This window comes from Camelina sativa, chromosome 13 (genome assembly GCF_000633955.1).
Source record: "Camelina sativa cultivar DH55 chromosome 13, Cs, whole genome shotgun sequence".
Lineage (NCBI taxonomy): Eukaryota > Viridiplantae > Streptophyta > Magnoliopsida > Brassicales > Brassicaceae > Camelina > Camelina sativa.
In genome coordinates, this window is record NC_025697.1 from 23387830 (window position 1) to 23405290 (window position 17461).

Below are 17461 nucleotides of genomic sequence, written 5' to 3' on the forward strand. Positions count from 1 at the left end.
TTTTTTTTTTTTTTTTTTTTGCAAAAATGTGAATTTTCATTAATGAAAATAGTTTGTACTGAATACAACACGGTTTGATACAAGTAAGATAGAGCTTGCCAAAAAAGAATAAAAAACAAGGCCTATCTTAAGATTGAGATGAATCAAAATTTATGCAAATCTCAGCCAGTCACGCAATAGATTTTTAAAATTCTTCCTTTGACTCTTTGCTAGAATCGCATCCCTGATTTGTCTGTCCAGCGCCTTAAACAGTATATGCGATGGAGTTGTGATGTTGTTGTGGAGCCGATTGTTCCTTTCTGACCAGATAGCATAGCAAACTGCTTGTGAGACTAGCCTTCTCAGGGTGAGTGTAGAGGTTTGGTCCGATAGATCTATCCACAAAACGAAAGCATCCCAAGTGTGGAACACAAAAGCATTGTAGCCCAATCTTCTTGTTGTCTCCAACCAGAACTCTTCACTAAGGTCACAGTTGAGAAATAGGTGGTCTCGGGACTCCGGGTAGAGACCGCATATACAACAGACATTGTATATTTGCATACCCCATGAAGCCAACCTCGTTTTCAAAGGGAGACGATTTAAGTGAGTGAGCCACATCATGAACGCATGTCTAGGCATCGCACCCTTGAACCAGACTTGCTTTGTCCAAGGTTGTGGGTCATGTCTCTCCCTTAGAGCTTCCCAGGTTCGCTTTATGGTAAAAGACTCGGACGTCTTGTGCACCACAGGAAAATGTCTCGGTCAGAGGATAAGGATGGGAGGTCGATTGTTGTAAGATGAATATGAAGTTGCTCCGCCTGAGGAGACCTTGCTAGGCGCAGAAGCCAACCACTTGGAGAACACGCAGAGGACACAGTACTGTTCAGCAGGATACCAGTACGTGACGGTCCTGATGGACCGAGAAACTCAATGAGTTGACCAAATGGAGTCCATCTATCGAACCAGAAGCTTATCATCTTGCCATTTTTCACCTCACAGAGCAGGAAACGATTGGCAAGGGTTCGAAGGTGCAGCAAAGCTTTCCAAGTCCAAGAATGTTGCTTCTTCTCATCTATTAACCAAAAAACTTCATTCTTTATCTTGTTGTTCCTTATCCACCTTGCCCAAAGAGAATCCGGCGCAGAAAAAAGTCTCCAAATAAGCTTCAGGCAGAGAGTTTTATTCCACGTACCTAAACGGCGAAACCCCAAACCCCCTTCCTCTTTAGGAAGACATATTGTCTTCCATGCTACCTTTGCAGTGGCTTTTTTGGTGATATCTCCTATCCACAAAAAGCTAGCACAGAGTTGTTCAATAGTCCGCAAGCAACCTTTGGGGAGGATGACGGCAGTAGCCCAGAAGTTGATGGTGCCAAAAATAACAGTGGATATTAGCTCCTTTCTTCCTGCGTATGATAACGTTCGGGCTGACCAACTAGAGAAAGTGGCTGTTATCTTGTCAATGAGGGGCGTGTACTCTGTTATTAGGAGCCTCCTATGCATCAGAGGTAGTCCGAGATATCGGATGGGTAATGAACCAGACCTGAAATCAATAGTAGTAATTCTATCGGTTTCAAGTTGGTTCACTCCTGCCAAGAACAAATCTGTCTTATCTTTGTTCAAGTTGGTTCAAGATGTTTCCTGCCTCATCACGAAACAGACGTTTTTGATGATATACTGTAACGCATATCTGACCTGATGACTCTTGGAGATTAGAAAGAGTTTTGATATATGCTTTTAATAAGATCAAAACCGTTGTCTCTCAGTTAACAAACAAACAAAATCGTTGACATATAGCCGGTCCAAGACACAAGCTGATGAAGCATCAGTTTGCGGCTGAAAATTATATAGATCTATAATCGGCCTTATTTCATAGAAAGTTCTTTTAGCCTAGTCGTGTAAGCAGTGGAAGAGAGTCTAAGATGTCATGAGTTTGACCCTCAAAAGTCAAAACACTTACTTATTTGTGTTTTCATTAATTTTTGTTTTAGGCCTAAAAATGTTTTTTGAGATCGTGACCTAGTAATTCTCTACGACGGCTCTGGATATATGTCTCTTACTGATGAGCTAGCGATATGACTGTTTAGAACTTAAACAAACGGTTTATTTATTAGCCATTAAAAAAAACTAAATTACATTTGGAAAAAATATATATACACACAATATTCAGTCATTCTCCTGTCAGTTATATTCCAAGTACTTCATCACATTTGTCACAAATCATGATTACCATATAGTGAAAAAAATGTATATTATCTAACCATGTACTTCAGATTTCAACTAACCCGTCTACTACAAATTCAACCAAATGGTACAACGTGTGAATATATTGAAAAGAGATTATTCTTTGTTGGTTAATAGTTTTAAAACAAAATTAATTATAAAATATTGACGATATTCTTGAACAATATTGCGCATCTAAAACTTACTTACCATCACTTAATCAAAAGCCAAAAAAACATTTACAAAGAAAAGTTGAGACAAAAGCAACGAAAAGTAATAACATACGTACACAAAAACACAATTGCACAAATCCCATCTTTGGTTATACAAACCATATTAGGCATAAAATATTTAGTGGTTGCCATTTTGCTCTAACTGTTTGTTGTTGGCTTTCCACTTTAACGCCACAAGACTAAGTGCTTTCGTAGAAGATCCATCATCCTTCAACACCCTAGAAGCTCCTTCCTTCAATTCTTTCATCTTGTTCCTCACTCCTTTACCTTCTTCACCTTCCATCAATCCTTTTACCACTCTAGCCACCTCTTCTCTTCTCACTACCCCATCTTCCCCGGCACGCGCCCTAAGTGCCGCACGGATATCTTCGGTTAACAAAACCGCATTCATCTTCTGCTCTGCGTATAATGGCCATGCTATAAGCGGAATACCGCTTACTACACTCTCTAGAGTCGAGTTCCATCCACAATGAGTCAAAAACCCGCCCGTTGATGGATGGGCTAAGACTTGAGTTTGTGGAGCCCAAGAAGGAATCACAAAACCTCTGTCTTTGGTCCGCTCCAAGAACCCGGGTGGTAAAAATGACAACGGATCGTTTTGGCTATGTGAGTCAAAATACGAAGAATTAGCATCCCCACTCGGAGTTCGTATGACCCAAAGAAACCGTTGCTCACTATCTGCAAGACCGAGCGCAAGCTCATTGAGCTGCTCACGTGTGAGTGTACCGCCACTACCAAAGGACACATACAGAACCGAACCGAGCGGTTGGTTATCCAACCACGTTAAACACTCGCACTCTTCGGTTTGTTTAGTCTCATGCTTACCGATGTTTACCAACGGTCCAACCGGATAAACAGGTGGTTTATCAAGACCCGGTTCTTGCAAGGCCTTTATAGCCTTTGGCTCAAGCTCGATGAAACTATTCACAAGAATCCCTTCGGCTTCTTTGTACCTCTTGGTGTTATGGAGAAGCCATTTGTATGCATCGATTTTCCGGTCTTGGACCGGGTCAAGTAAATCTTTACCGGCCAGCGGAACACAACCAGGGAGCTTAACCGGTTCGGTTAACTCCCTGAACTCGCACGACACCGTTTCGTCTAGTTTAGGCAAATGGAGAAAAAACGACAAAACGTTGGCGGTTGAAGGGTAGAAGATGTACGGTGACACGTGGAACTCCGAGGCGACGTCGAAAGCATCCGTACCGAACAAATCGACGACGAGCGCCTTCGGTAAACGACCTTCCGCCGCGAACGAGTCAAAATGTTTCCGGAGCTCCGGGTTTGAACGAGTCACGGTGAGGGAGATCCGAGTTTCGATGCCAGCCGAGGATGGGACATCGGTGAGATCGACGGGAGGGAGAAAGACGGAGGAGATTGAAGAAGGAAGAGACCCGAGGACGGTTCTCTGAGCTTTTGACGGTGGACCTTCGCCACCGACGATGAAGGTCACGTTGAAGCCGTGATGGTGAACAAGTCTTTTAGCAAACTCAGTGAGTGGGATGAGGTGACCCATTCCAGGACTCGGTATGATCACAACGTGAGGCGCTTTTGATTCTTCCATTGATGCAAAAGATTCAAGAATTTACTATTTTTTCTTTTTTCTTTTTCTTTCTTCTTTCTTTTTGTAGTTTGTGATTATTATCTCCTTTTTTACTTTGTAATTTGTGAGGTATCGAGTTAATGGCTTTATATAGACTAGAGAGCTTGTGTGTATCATTTTTGTAGCTAGAAAAACTTCTATTTATTTATTTATTTTTTAGTGTTTTGTATAATGTTCCTTGTGGAGACCATGTTATACTTGGCAACCTTTTAAATTAACTAATATATATATATATATATATATATCATTTTGATCTCTTTTTTAATTTTACATGTTAATATATATAAAAAATATATCATTAACCTTGGGAATATTCATTGTTAAAAACGGTTTAAATGTCACTTTCATTGTAAAACAGTTTTTGGTTAGAAATTTATTTACATACAATTTTTTTTTTAAAAAACTATGGAAATATTCTTGATTTTCATTGTAAACTAACTGTGGAAATATTCATAAATTTAAGAAAAAAAAGATATTGGGAATGAAACCAAAATATATATATATATATATATATATACATCACTATAATATTGGCTGCCAAAAGATTAAATAAAAGATGTTCAATTATTGGAGAGGGAGGTTAGGGAAATTGGTGGATGACCAGCCTTTTTTGTAATTGTGGGTCAAAATATTTGTGCGTGTGAAATGTATTGAGCGCACGTGTGAGATTATGTGATGATATGCAAACGTAATGCTTCCGCAATGATTTTTTCTTCAGGTTTCTTCACTACAACAATTTTTTTTTTCTCTCTCCTTTTTTTATGTTGCTATTATTATTGTTCTCTAAAAAAATACCAATACTATTATTTCTTTATAAAGATTTTCTTTTTCTTTTTATTTATTCAGACATTTGTATTCTATACAGAAAAAGAAAATATAAAAATTTGACTTCTTGAAATATTTTGGGTCATCGTGGGGGAGGATAAAAAGGCAATACAATCATTCATCGATAGATTAGACTTTAGCATTTGTTTGAGTGAAAAAAGGTGAAAGTGGGATTTATCTCATAGCCCATCATTTTTGTAATGATTTTACTAAAATTGAATATGTCCCGCTAAATCATAATCAACCAAAAAAACCTAGTAACTCATTAATATTATTTATATATATATATATATATATATATATTATTATCTCTTTTGTCAATTCCACTTGTGAATATTGTCAAGCTTAACTATAATCACCTAAAGGAGAGTGATAAGTGGTTGGAATTTGACGATTTTATTTTATTTTATTAATGTTGTCCTTTTGAACAAGTTTTTTTTTTTTTTGAAAAATATTTAGGTTCAATTCTAGGATGAACCTTCTTATTTACTTCTTCCTTTACAACCAATCATAATCTTCTATACATTATCTTATTTAAAAAAATAAATCAAAACTAAATTAAAAAGCAAAGCAGATTAAGAAAACAAATTCTAAATATTTTTTTAAGGAAAGTTAAATATTGGTTTGGCTTAGATTTTACAATTATAATGAAATGATTTATCAGTTTGGGTTTACAAATAAGGTGATTAGAGTTTAGATTTTACAATTCAAACAAAATTATATATCGGTTTGGTTTTATAAATGAAGGGGTTAGGGTTTAGATTTTACGATTAAAACGAAATTATATGTCGGTTTGGATTTACAAATGAAGTGGTTAGGATTTAGATTTTAGAACTAAAACAAAATTACATGTCGGTTTTGGGTTTACAAATGAGATGGTTAGGGTTTAGATTTTACAATTAGAACGAAATTATATGACGATTTGGATTTACAAATGAGATGGTTAGGGTTTAGATTTTATAATTAGAATGAAATTATATGTTGGTTTGGATTTATAAATGAGATGGTTAGGGTTTAGATTTTACAATTATAATGAAATTATATATTGGTTTGAATTTATAAATAAGCGGTTTAAGTTTTTAATTTTATAATAATATATACAGATGAATGAATAAGTTCTTAAGGAAGTGAATGAATAAGTTCTTAAATGTATTATTATATGTCAGATTCTCATTGGCTAAAACAAAGAGAAGTGAACAAAACTAAGGGGTTCACGTTAGGAGTGAACTCAAAAATTGTTCTTTTCTTTTTTTTCATATTGATATTATATTAATCAAAGGGACCAAGTCGATAAAGCTGTCATATCAATACAACTTTAAAACAGATATATTTTAATAATTTTGTTTTATATATAGATTTTGACGAGTTAAATAATAATGAACAAATGGTATACATAGTTGTTATAGCTACCAATCAGTCAAATTAATATATGATCAATACTAGACAACAAATTAAAGAATGTTATTAAAAGCATGCATTATTTGTTTCGATATCTTCCAAAACTTGCTGAAATTACCGAATTTACGTTCATATTATGTCATATGTAAGGTTGTTTTGACTTTTGATTGTGTTTGTCCTCTAAGTTTTTTATCACACCCCTCCTGAATCCTACTGGATGAGCCGAGAAATTTTTATTGTTGATTCATGTTATTTACACTAACTTTATTCATTTATCTTAACCTTTGTCAATGCTAAATTTTTTGATGATGTTTGTAAATATCATTCCAGAGTTTGAAGGTGCGAAGGATGTACAAATGCTCATCGTCTCCATCAACTCAAATGCCATACATCCATAAATGACCACTCATTCAATAGATTCACAAATGGTATGTAGTAATATGGCATAACATGTTTTACTGTTTGCCCCACCCTAACAATATATTTACATCATCCATTTTGCAAAAAAAATCACTTTTCTTGTGCAAGGTAACAAGGTCTCCCTTTGTAATGAAGACATGAATACCCTCCATGTACGCACTGAAATTTTTTTGATGATCATTACCACGGTGCTTCGATGAAGCTTTGTGTTATAAGTGAAGGTAAATAATATTTCTGATTTTTTTTATATAGTTACTCTTTTGTGTCTGCTGAATCTTTAAACCTAATTGGATATATATGATAATATATTGCAGAATCTCTTAATACCTTCGAAATATGGGTGAAGAGATATTTTAGTGGCATTAAGTAATCACCAAAAGCTATCCATGCCATCAACCCACGAAAGCCCATATGTGATTCCAGTAAATTATATATGCTAGAAGGTGTTGAAGGTAAACATGTCTTCATCAACGATCTTCTCCAATTCTTCGATTAAAGAGTGGTAAACATGCAACAAAGTTCACGACCAATCATTTTGGACACAAAATTGTTCGACATAATGCTTTTTAGAGGCCACCATTTATATCAGCAGATGATCGAAGAAAAACCGTCCAAAGCGTGGAAGTTCAAGATCAAAAACATGTCACAACCACATGGTTTGGTATATGAAAAGTTATGTGTTCAAGAGAAATGCTTTAACATATGATAAATCATATTGGCATCAATGATAGATGATGTCACAAGATTGGAGATATACACACTAGATTTGAGTAATCAATGTTGATGATGGGATGTTTTATACTCACAGGCTTATGTCTCTTTTTGTTTTAATTGTTTCAATTTTTTTAACCTATATATTGATTATGTTTGTAAATTCATTGATCAATTAGAAGTGATATCTCAGTTTCTTAGTTTTTATGATAGTCATCCTTAACGTTAAATTAGGCCAAATTTTTGACTACTTGCATTACATTATTTATAAATTTCTAAATTTATTGATGTTGTTCGCGATTATGTGGATGGTTAACATGCATAGATGGATACTTATTTTTGGATGACCAGACAAAAAACAATATGAATACCTAATTAATCAAACAACTTCTGGTTTGGTAAAGTAGTCATGGTTAACTATCAATCGATTTTAATCTTTCATGTCCATAAAATCAAGTCCACATGGATGAGTTATACATGTCAACTAAAAACTACTTGTGTTTTGGTGAAGTAGTCATTGTTAACTATCAAACAATTTTAAGCTCATCATATCCCCTAAAAATCTAAGCATATGAAGCTGTTCATTATATCATATACTAAACCTCAAATCCTAAACCCTAAACCCTAAACCCTAAACCTCTAAACCCTAAACTCTAAACCCTCAACCTTAAACCCTAAACCCTAACCTTAAATCATAAAACCTAAAGTCTAAACCATAAAGCTTAAATCCTAAACTTTAGATAACTTTAGATCATAAACCATAATCATAAATTTAATTTCACAGCAATTTTAACAAATGTAGCCAAATCTGAAGATCTTTTACTAGAAAACATGAAATTGACCTACCCCAACCAGTAAACCTTAAACCTTAAATTATGTCAAATTTTTTACTTCTTGTATTATATTCTTTATAAATTTCCAAATTCATTGATGTTGTTCACTATTATGTAGATGGTTAACATACATAGATGAATACTTATTTTTGGATGATCAGAGAAAAAAACATATGAATGCCTAATTAATTAAAAAATCTGTGGTTTGATAAAGTAGTCATGGTTAACTATCAAACGAGTTGAATATTTCATGTCTATAAAATCAAGTCCACATGGACGATAAGTTATACACGTCCACTAAAAATTACTTTTGTTTTGGTGAAGTAGTCATTGTTAAATATCAAAAAAAAATAAACTCATCATATCCCCTAATAACCTAAGCATGAAACTTATACTAAACCATAAATCCTAAATTTTAAATCGTAAATTTAATTCCATAGCAATTTTAACAAATGTAGTCAAATCTAAAGATTTTTTACTAGAAAACATGAAATTGACCTACCCCAACTTTTAAATCCTGAACTTTAAATTAGGCCAAATTTTTGACTTCTTGTATGAGATTATTTATAAAATTTCCAAATTTTTGATGTTGTTCTTAACTGGTAAAGAAAAATTTAGAAATTATATTACTGATTTTTGTGCTAGAAACACTTAGAATCCGCGCCTCAATCCTTTGAGCTTAAGAGAAATATTTTTATTGTAAAAACTCTCTAACCAAGTGTTAACTAGAATTATACATCTAAACATGTCCACATGTTCATGATTTGTATGACATAATGCACCATTTTGTTTATTTCATCTAGAATTTTTTTTTGCTTTTCTCTAACAAAAATTAGATATTTTTGTGCCTACACTTTCCAACTAGATAAAATTATATATTTATTTAAACAATGAAAAAGAGAGAAGAGAATGAAAAAAGAAACATGTGAATTGGTAACTAGAGAGAAATTTATAGTTTGATGGCATTGTTGTAAATAAAGTTATAGTGAGAGGATAAGATAGTTAATAAACATAGAGAACCAAATAGTAGAAAGTGTGTCAAATGAGAAATACTTTTTAAAAAGTGTGTTAGGATGCAATATTTTCTATTTATTATTTAAAACTTTCAAGCATTGTTCTTTTTAAAAAAAAAAAATATACAAAACATGGGCTTGTGGGCTTAAAATTTTAAGGATACCCACTGGGTTTTTACCCTATCACTTGTCTTTTCGGGACGGGTTTCCTATGCAATAACGAAAACCTAAAAAAATCATTCTCTCTCTCTCGATCAGGTAAAAAAGGTAAATTTCAGATTTCTTAGGAATATCGCGTTACTTGCTGATATTCTATTTTCGGTTGAGAGAATACAAATTGGTTAGTTGATACGATCTGTTATATCGATTCACTTTATTCTTTGCACACCGGAATTGCTTTGTAGGCTTTGATTTTTTTTTTTTTTTTTTTTTTTTNAGCGATAATGGTGTATCCTCGCAATCCCAGTAACGATGATTATCCGGGTTGTATTGTTGTTCCTGGTCTCCGCTTCCCACATCGCTCCTTTGGAGCCAATGATTATCACCTTCATTTAATTTCTCTATCTCTCTGTGTTTGTTGTTGGTTGCTGTACGTATAGCTCATTTATCTTCATGTTTTCACCTCACTAGACTCCACCTCCGCGACGTTTTGAAGAAGATGACTAAGAAGAAGAAGACTAAGAAGCCCGTCATGAAAAGCGAAGCCTCCCCTTAAGGGCTTAGGCCTCCCTTCGCTTGTCCCTTTCTCTTTTGCTTCCCATGTTTGTAACTTAAAAAAATTTGCAATGCTTTATGACTGAACCTTTTATGTGATGACGATATGAGTTTTTGAGAACTCTCCCCTAATGTTATTTTCATTCGGTGATACTTGCCAATTTGTTTTCAAAGTACGTACTAGTCAAATCTTGCATCATGATTACGTTTATAAGGATTTCGACTTTAATTTGAACACAATTTATACTATTTGTGAGTAGGGCTTTGGTTTAGTCAGGCATGAGTGTCGCTCCTTCTGCCATAGAGTTGACTTCTTATAAATATTTCAATTTGGGGAGTAGAGGTTTTACCAAACTTACATATATATCCATTGGCAAGGTGAGACTATATATCTCTCTCTTGTTTGTCCTACCTTTTGTTTCTTGCAATGATGAATCCATGTCAAATCTACTATGTGGTACGTTAAGTGTTCAAGAGATAAATGCATTGACATATGATCAATCATATCGGCATCAATGATAGATGATGTCACAAGATTGGAGATATACACACCAGATTTGAGTGATCAAAACATCAAGCGTGGTGAGGTTGATGATGCGATGTTTTATAATCACAGGCTTCTATGTCTAAGTGACATCTCAGTTTCTTAGTTTTTATGAAAGTCATCCTAAATATTAAAGAATTCTTACTAAAACGAACCATTACAAATTTCATATATAGACGGTAACTAGCTACAAGCAAGCAAAGCAAAGCAACATCGAGTACTACTTTAAACCGATTAAATTGTATAGTTCCCGTTCCCGGTTAAGCATGGCTTCCACCATCACATCATTCCATGAATCAATTGGACCGGGTAAGCACCAATGCAGACAATCATTCTGAACATGGCTCTTATCCTTAACTCCAGCAAAAGGATTTGGATGTCGGTACGGTCCAGGATGCCCGTCTGGACGGAGAAGAGACATTCCAGTCGTGTCTAGTAGTCTAATGTTGGATCCCAAACCGAAACCTTTCCCGAATTTCTGAAACACCTCAAGCTCAACATCACGCATCACATCATCAACGGTTTTCATTTTCGCCTCACCTTCTTTAAACGGCATCGTTCTGTTGCAATACCCACCAGTGTTCCACTCCCCATTCTCGAAATGGTCAGGCGTTGTAGTTCTGAACAGAACAAGCGGTTTGTGGGTTGAGTTCAGGACAAAGTCACGGAGAAGGTTAAGGGTTTTGCGGTAGGAGTAATCATAGCCGAGGTCGGTCAGGTTGTCTATGCCTTGGCAGTAATGGCAGCCTGTGATATTGTTGTTCTCATGGAATATTGTGGTTTTCAGGAACCATTTGCCTCCAGAGATGACAACGTAGTCGAATTTAGAGTATTGGACGGTCCATTTGTGGTCGAGCTGGTCGAGGTAAAGCTGGATATCCGAGTTGTTTGGTGTTTCTGATTTGACAAGGAAAGGAGACCAAATGACTGATAGAGTGAAGTTGTGAGAAGGGAATCTCCATATCTTGGATCTGAACTCCTTATCGTGATAGATTTCCTCCACTTCTTCCACCTGAGACAATAAATAAAACAACCGTTAAATCGAGATTCTTGATTACTTGTAGTCTAAGGAAACCTGAGAGCCAACGAATATATATATATAATAAACCTGAGAGAGGATGCAGATGAAAGACTGGACATGGTTACGAGCGATGGAATCACCGATGAAAGCCCACCATTTGTTCTTGACAGAATCGAGAAACTGAGATGGGCTGAACCGAGGAAGATCACAATCACGAGGCTTCCATCTCCAAAAGAGATAGTTCACATCTGGCCGTCCATTCAAAAGACAATTCTGAAAATCTTGAATGTGGTGGCAAGAGAGATTGGTGTACAGAGGACCAGATGGATCCGGTACCCAATCTCCAGTGAAAAGATCACACTTTTCTGATGAACCTGCAAACAAACAATATTCACACAGACATTTCATCAAACAAATGGTAAACACACCAACACAGTAACCCTAAATTAGAAATTTTCATTCGATAAAGTTCAGAAATTTCCATTAATTAGAGGTTAGGGTTTCCTAAATTAAACACCCAAGAAGCCCAAAAACTACATAATCGGACAAAGTCTGGAATCTTTTTACCAAAATCAATTCCAAAATTGCCAAAGAAAGATGATTGCTTTACCGTTTGCGGAAGAAGAAGTATCCGGGGAAATTGGAGAGACGGCGAAACTGGAGATGATGAAATAGTAAGCGAGAGCGATTAGAGACAAGTAAACGAAGAACTTGACGAAGGTTCGATGACGACGATCAGTGGAGGAGGAGGAGGTAACAGAAGAAGAAGAAGAAGAAGAAGGATAACAAGTGTCTTCTACAATCTTGGCGCCTTTTGGGCTATCAAGCAATACAAGTGTTAATTGCTGTTCCATTGAAGAACACTCAAGTGAAATTAGTTGGTGAAGCTATTCAATGGTTTTATACTTGGGCCTCGGGAGATGGTTGCAAGATGAAAACGTTCTGTGACCAAAGAAAGAAGAGAAAGAGATGTTTTTATTTTCTCTATTTACTTTCTTTTTACAAAAAAAAAAAAACTATAAAATAGAGAAAATATAAAAACATATTTTCTTTATTTATTTTTAGTAATTGTAAGAAACATATTTTATTGTGAGATTCTCAAAAATAGCACAAAAATAAGTTTTCTTTCCAAACTTAGCACAATATATTCAAAATTCCCAAAATAGCACAAATTATTTTTTTAAATTAAATCCTAAATTCAAAATACTAAACCCTACCACTTAAAACTATACCCTAAATGTGAAACTGAGAACCCAAACCTAAAAAAACAAAATTTTAAAAATTTATATATTTTAAATATTTTAATATGTTAAATAATGCTATTTTTGGGAATTTATGTAATGTGTGCTATAATTGTCCATAAAACTTATTTTAATGCTATTTTAGGGTATTTCTCTATTTTATTTGATTGTATTTTTTCATAATTGATTTATATTGGATACTCATACATTTGACATTTCTAAATAATTTTTTTATATTATCTTCTTAAAATACATCTAGATGGTCATTTTTAAAAATATAGATCCTCATAACTTATATATATATATATATATATTATGCAAGTTTAAATTTAAATCATGACAAATGACATTAATATAATTTTCTAGGTTACGTATTTTTGTTTTCTATAAAGAAAGTTAAAATATGGCTAGGGGATTTGAGATTGTATAAATAATTGCTTTGAGATTCTAAAATGGTTTCCTTGTCCTTTTGTTTAATTTATATTTTTATATTCAAATATTATTAGGAATAAGTTGAGAGTTATGTGTGAAGAAGAACATGCCCTATTTTTGGTCCTCACACCTTTTATCTTAAACCTTTGGTTTTGTATCTCCTCAGCCCTTCGTTACAACACCTACCAACCTTTTCTTGAATCTTGAATCTTGAATCTTGGAACTTGGCATTTTACTATTTTAGCAAGCACTACAAGTTTTATTTAATTGTTGTATGGTAAAAGAATGATGATGGTATTACTATTTCAATCTTCGGTGGAAGTTTTACAATGGTCAATAATGGTAGTATTAGTGTGAATGAATTAACAATAGCTAGTAGTACTATAAGATTAGAGAAGACATGGGAAACACTCTAGTGAGTCCACTCATTTGCTTATAATTTTTTTGCATAGAGGGCTTCCTTGGACAATCTTTTCTCACTCGTTTTTCTCATGCTAGCTGCTGGTTAGTTATCTTTTTGTTCTTACTCATAATTTTTGTATTTTTGTAAGAAATATCGATACATGAAAAATAAACCAACGGACCACGAAGCTCTGTTATGAATAGATTCCCTATATTGATATTGATATTGGGCCATGATCCTACGGTCTCTTGTCATGTAAGGAAGGACCACTTCAGTAATAAGCCTACGAGGAAGTGTACTACTACTCTCCATATGGACGAATCACGAATCAGTGAAAACAAAAGAGTTAGTATAAAAGAGGTGACAAGTTAGGTAAAAGATAAAGTTCATAATCAAACTTATATCATTCCAACACATGAAGATATCGTATACTTGACCAAAAAATCACAAACCAGTTAGGAAAAGAAAAAAGAATGGGAAATAAAATATTACAAACCTTACACCGAGATAACCCGGTTTGTATATTCATAACACTAATAACCCCCTCCTAACCGGGTTCTGATAGCTCCGAGCAACTCAGTTTGACCAGTGAGGAGANATCAGTGAAAACAAAAGAGTTAGTATAAAAGAGGTGACAAGTTAGGTAAAAGATAAAGTTCATAATCAAACTTATATCATTCCAACACATGAAGATATCGTATACTTGACCAAAAAATCACAAACCAGTTAGGAAAAGAAAAAAGAATGGGAAAATAAATATTACAAACCTTACACCGAGATAACCCGGTTTGTATATTCATAACACTAATAACCCCCTCCTAACCGGGTTCTGATAGCTCCGAGCCAGTTTGACCAGTGAGGAGAAGAGTTAAAATAAAAAATAAAAAAGTCTACGTCGTCCTATACTAACAAGAGTACAAGACCAGCGACAAAAAGAAAAATTACAGACATTTTCCCCAAAGATAATTTTAGAAGAAAAAAAAAACAAAAGCAATCGTTAAATCAAAATCTAACCCTTTGTCGTGAATAAAAAAAGCACACTTTACAATTTTTTTTTTCTTATAACAAACAAATAATATGAAGATTAAAACAAAGAGGCAGAGTCATTTTGGTTGTGTTGATGTTACTTGTGGGGGTGCTTTCATGTAGCTAATGATCTTGGAACTCTCATGCCGAATCCATGCTTCACCTTCTCAATCCTGTTTCAAGTTAATTAAACATTTTAACCCCAAAAAAAAAAAAAAACCTCAAAACATAAAAAATAAATTAACTTTGGTGTGTTCTGTGTTTATTATGCTTACGTTGGGGCTAATTTGCCAAGGCTCTTAAGTTCTTCACCTGAATCTCCATCAAGGATTCTTCCTGATATGTCAACAATGTAAGAACGGTTCTTGTCTTTAGGAAGACCACGACCCACTAGTAACTCGAAATCTCGCTTGTGAAGCTCTCTTCCATTCACAAACACGTCTGTGTTTCCTGCAGCGCAGTTATCAGGCATTGGATGGCTAAACTCTTCAATAAACGGCTGCAAAAACAACAACGACAAGTAAACCATCCATTTCTTCATCAGTTTGATGACACCGTTACAATAATCAATTCTAGAGAACAATGTGAAGGGACTTACAGGTATTATACCGAGACATGGCTTACTCATCACGCCCCAGAACCCAGCTCGGTAATCATACCTGAATCAGAGACATAAATTAGAATCAGAAACAAGCAAAAATCAAACACAAGAGAGAAACAATGAATGTTGAAAGTTCATGGTATTATTACCAATACTTTCCGGCTTGGATTGGTCCAGCAACTTTCTCAGCACTGCTAACAAGATCTTCCGGTAAAAGATGTCCATTTACCCAAACCTCTAATGACTTCATCTCATCTTCATTTAGATCAGCAGAGGACCTCGTTGTGGTCTCTGTTGACCCGAACTCACTACCCTTTCTGCTTCTTGGTCTGTTGTTGTTGTCTTCTCTTCCGTTTGAGTACCTTGAATCTTCAGAGATCTCTGTGTTAGAGTATCCGTTGTAAGAAACCTCTGTCTCTGTAGCTACTGATTCCGGTTTCAGTGAGTCCTGTTTCATGTAAGCCTTTTTTTGTTTATCAGGTTTTTCATAACCTAACTGCGCCATTCCGTAAGCGAGTGCAGCTCTGTTTACATTAGAATACTCAAAAAGTTCAAGGAGACTGGCACTATCAGTAGCAGCTGGTTCAGACGCATTGGAGCCTTTACCTCGCCGACGAACAGATTTGACCTCCTTCTGTTGTTGATCACTAGAAATGCTTGATCTCTCTTCATCATCCGAGTGTTGAGATTCAGACCGGATGCTTACCGTAGTATCCTGATCATTCCTCTGTATTGGTTCTTCTTCATCCTTACACTGAACATCGCTACCTGAGTTGTTGAAATCAACAGAAGAAAGTTTTTCTACAACCGCTGTGTTTGTTGTGCTTCTATCTTCAACCTCTCGAGAGACTAGATTGGTTTCCTCATTACCAGAAGCGAAGACGAGTTTCTTATCAACGATTGTGAAACTAATAACTTCAGAACAAGCACCGCATTGAAGCTTATGTTGCCTTTCCTGAGACAAAAGCTTCTTCTTAGGCAAGTAAAGCAGCTCGAAGCAACTGTGACAAGCTATGAAAGGAGCACCACCACCAAGAGGATGGCAACGACGAGCATCAGTATCCGACACAGCTTTCTTAACATACCCACGAGCAAAAGCACCACCCATTTCGGAATCAAGATCACTTGGCCACCTTGCGTAACCACCTCTAGGACCTGGAGAACCCATGGAAGATTGAAAACTCGAATTGTTATTGGCACGCGGACTGTAAGGTGCCATGAGTTTCTCGCCACGATGGTAAGAAGAAACAGGACTATACGGAGGCATATCACTGTACTGTGTTGTAAGTTTCTCACCACGATGGTGAGAAGAAACAGGACTATACGGAGGCAGATCACCGTACCTACTTGGTGTAGCTGGATAGTATGAATGTGGCTCAACTATATCAGAACCAATTTCAACATATTGACCAACAGGATATGGACGAGTCATCTGATTAGGGTAATGACCAGGAGGAGGATACCAGTTTGGATTAGGAACTGGGGGTGGCCTTCTATACCCATAAGGATCTTGGTAACCTTGAGGATACATTCCAGGGTACGGAACTGGCTCTGGATATGGATGGTAATAAGAAGGACCAGGGTTAGGATTAGGACCATGGAGATGAACTGGTCTAAGGAAAGGCTGATTCTGATCTGGTTCTTTAGGTTTATCAACTGCATTACCACCACCACCACCACGAAGGAGATGATCTTTGATTGAATCTAACCTTCTAAGTAGCTCAGCTCGTTCTTGCTCTGTATACTCAATAGGGTTGCTGGTCGTGTTCTTAGCAGAAGAATCTGAACCGTAATTAAGCTCCCCAAGCTCGTCATTTCTCAAACTTTTGCCAGATCTTTGAGACCCGTTTAGCGAACTTGATGTTTTCTCCTTAAGAACTGTATTATCATCTTCGCTTCTTGAAGAGCCAGCTTCTGATCTACCATCAGCTTCAGAGACATCACCTCGTGACCTCATCAGCTTCTCCGATTAACCCAGAAGAGAAGACTGGGTTTCTAGGGTTTTTGCTTTCAACTGCAAATCAAATCAAAAACCTCAACTTCAGATTAAAATATTCATACCCAGAAACACAATTGAATCAGATGAAAAGGAAACTTTTACTTTCTGTCTACTCCGAAGACAATTTTGAGTTCGTGGGCACACCCACAGAGAGAATAAGATTCGATTTTTCGAAGCATCAAGAGATTAAAGAGGTAACAAAANCGAATTGTTATTGGCACGCGGACTGTAAGGTGCCATGAGTTT

At 35.6% G+C, this 17461-nt stretch overlaps 3 protein-coding genes and 1 long non-coding RNA gene across 4 annotated transcripts; 1 reads left to right on the top strand and 3 right to left on the bottom strand.

Annotated features, from left to right (window-relative positions):
• Positions 2387-4116, bottom strand: LOC104737671 (UDP-glycosyltransferase 72B1-like). Its single transcript, XM_010457908.2, has one exon. It carries the CDS (start codon positions 3993-3995, stop codon positions 2553-2555), a length of 1443 nt encoding a protein of 480 aa, XP_010456210.1. The 5' UTR covers positions 3996-4116; the 3' UTR covers positions 2387-2552.
• On the top strand, positions 9472-10101 carry LOC104737672. The gene is made up of 2 exons (XR_759776.1): positions 9472-9574; positions 9673-10101. It is a non-coding gene; the product is annotated as an uncharacterized LOC104737672 (long non-coding RNA).
• LOC104737673 (protein trichome birefringence-like 26) lies at positions 10619-12478 on the bottom strand. The gene is made up of 3 exons (XM_010457909.1): positions 12124-12478; positions 11601-11887; positions 10619-11504 (listed from the first exon to the last, which is right to left on the bottom strand). Exons 1-3 carry the CDS (start codon positions 12365-12367, stop codon positions 10713-10715), a joined length of 1323 nt encoding a protein of 440 aa, XP_010456211.1. The 5' UTR covers positions 12368-12478; the 3' UTR covers positions 10619-10712.
• LOC104737674 lies at positions 14347-17405 on the bottom strand. The gene is made up of 5 exons (XM_010457910.1): positions 17318-17405; positions 15366-17230; positions 15214-15274; positions 14891-15114; positions 14347-14788 (listed from the first exon to the last, which is right to left on the bottom strand). The coding sequence occupies exons 2-5, from the start codon at positions 17171-17173 to the stop codon at positions 14731-14733; spliced, it is 2151 nt and encodes a 716-aa protein (XP_010456212.1). The 5' UTR covers positions 17174-17230; positions 17318-17405; the 3' UTR covers positions 14347-14730.